Source organism: Mus pahari, chromosome 18 (genome assembly GCF_900095145.1).
Source record: "Mus pahari chromosome 18, PAHARI_EIJ_v1.1, whole genome shotgun sequence".
Classification (NCBI taxonomy): domain Eukaryota; kingdom Metazoa; phylum Chordata; class Mammalia; order Rodentia; family Muridae; genus Mus; species Mus pahari.
The window spans coordinates 44,485,059-44,487,389 of NC_034607.1; the positions used below are offsets into that span (position 1 = coordinate 44,485,059).

The 2,331-nt window shown below is 46.6% G+C and overlaps 1 protein-coding gene across 2 annotated transcripts in view; it reads left to right on the forward strand.

The window, feature by feature from the left end:
* Vit (vitrin) overlaps positions 1–2,331 on the forward strand; it is a 120,800-nt gene that overhangs the window by 89,623 nt on the left and 28,846 nt on the right. For both annotated transcript variants that reach the window (XM_021217930.1, XM_021217931.1), the window contains one exon: positions 1,561–1,605. In XM_021217930.1, coding sequence (XP_021073589.1) covers positions 1,561–1,605 — 45 coding nt within the window. The remainder of the gene's footprint in view (positions 1–1,560; positions 1,606–2,331) is intronic.

A 2,331-nucleotide genomic window follows, 5' to 3' on the forward strand; every position in this document is an offset into this window, starting at 1 on the left:
GGAGCAGGGGCGGGGGTGGGGTATAGGGAACTTTCGGGATAGCATTTGAAATGTAAATAAAGAAAATAATAATAAATAAATTTTTTAAAAAAGGAAAATAATGCAGTGCTGTGCTGATTCTCACCAGCAGGTGGCAGTAGAGTAGTAAGGGTAAAATAATATTTAAAGCTCATTAAGAAGGCAGGAGACTATCTCACCCAACCTAGCTAAGGCTTACCTTAAGCAGGATAAATCCAGGTCTTACCACTAAAACTGGACACATAGGGGTGTGCTAACCTTTTCAAATTTCCCTGGTCTCTTTGCATACAGAAAAAAAAATGACTCCTTTTGAGTGATTTAGTAGTTCTAGCACCAGCAGGACAGACAGCCTTTAGGAGCCAAAAGCTGCTCACACCTTTGAGCTCCTGGGAAGAACACAGGTAAGGATAGAAAAATCCAGTCATCTTTGTGCTGTGAGGGGTCCCTCTACCTTCACACTGCCACTGTGCCCTGCCTAACCTTATGGATTTCCCAAATAAAAGCAGGGGGTATTGGCCAAAATCTCCCTTCCCCAACCCCCTTCCACCTCACGGCCTGTCAGAGCATTAGAACCCAAGTGACATGTTTCTTTACTCTGAGTCCTGGTTTAGGTTGCTAATGCAGTGATGAAACATCATGACCAAAGCAGTTTGGGGAGGAAAGGGTTTATTCAGCTTAGCCCTCCACGCCAAAGGTTCATCACCAAAGGAAGTCAGGACAGGACCTCAAGCAGGGCAGGAACCAGGAGGCAGGAGCTGATGCAGAGCTCATGGAGGGGTGCTGCTTGCTAGCTTGCTCCCCCTGGTCTCTTCAGCCTGCTTTCTCATAGAACCCACCCCTCACAACGGGAGGGCTGGCCCCTCCCCCATCGATCACTTATTAAGAAAATGCCTTTCAGTCAGATCTTGTGGAGGCATTTTCTCAAAGGAGGTTCCCTCCTTCCAGATGACTCTAGGTTGTGTCATGTTGGCATCCAGTCAGCACACTGGATTGAGGCACACAATGAGAGGAAACTCAGAAATTGGTGGAAGGGGTTGGCTTTGGGGAAAATCCAAATGGGTGGAACAGTGTAATTAAAGTGATATTGGTCACATATTGAATGGTTAGTAAGTGTGGACACATGAGCGGGTGGGAAAAATGAATAGATGACCACCGGACCGGTGGGTAAAACATTAGCTCAGAATACTTCAAATGGCTACAGGGAAAATAATCCCAAATTCTCAGTAATCTAAGACAAGGTTTGAGTAGGTAGTGAGTGCCAGCCTGCCATTAGTGTAGTGGGGACTCTATGACAGTATGCCAGGTGAGCCTCTCGGGAATCCTAGATTCCTTTTAGTCATGCTTCTTGGTACAGAAAGAATGAAGTACATACCTTTGGGGAGGAACATCTCAAGAATTTCACACTGCTTCCTCCAAAATCCTAGCGCCATCTTCCCCTTGCAGCTTCGGCCTGGGCTGGGAAGGCGTGACCACCTAGCAGTTTCCTTGGGGGCTTATGTTTGTATGGTTTTAGAAACTTTGTTTCTTTTTATTGAAATTCAGAAGCGGTGGATGCGTGGAAGCCTGGACCAGTCCTTTTAGATTCAGGTAAGCATCCCCCTGGCCTCTTCATACCGATCAGACCAGACACGGCAGCGCTGAAAAACCAGGAGGATCTAACAGCTCAGCCGGTGGTGGCTCAGGTGGTCCAGCCCCTTCACGGAGGTTTTTCTAAAGGGTTTCTCCAGGGACTTTCAGGTCCAGGGATGGGGCTACCAAACTTTCCTAGGGATGCCTGGGCAATACTGGTTTTCCAAAAGGGAGAGAGAAGGCTTGAAGACAAAGGCTGGAGCACATGATTTCACTGCAAGATGGGTTTAGACTCTCGCTTCTCCTGGCAGCACACACTGAAGTTCTTTGTTTCCGTCTGCTTCTCTGAGGATGGTATTCAGAGGGGCTGCCTGGCAGTGGTGCATGCCTTTAGTCCCAGCACTCGGGTGGCTGATGCAGGTGAATTTCTGTGAGTTTGGGGCCAGGCTAGTCTACAGCATGAGCTCCAGACCAACCAAGGCCACATAGTAAGACTTTGTCTTTTAAAAATTAAGTTAAGGGGCTGGTGAGATGGCTCAGTGGGTAAGAGCACCCGACTGCTCTTCCAAAGGTGCAGAGTTCAAATCCCAGCAACCACATGGTGTCTCACAACCATCCATAACAAGATCTGATGCTCTCTTCTGGAGTGTCTGGGGACAGCTACAGTGTACTTACATATAATAAATAAATAAATCTTTAAAAAAATTAAGTTAAAATTTTAAATTAAAATTTAAAAGAAGAAAG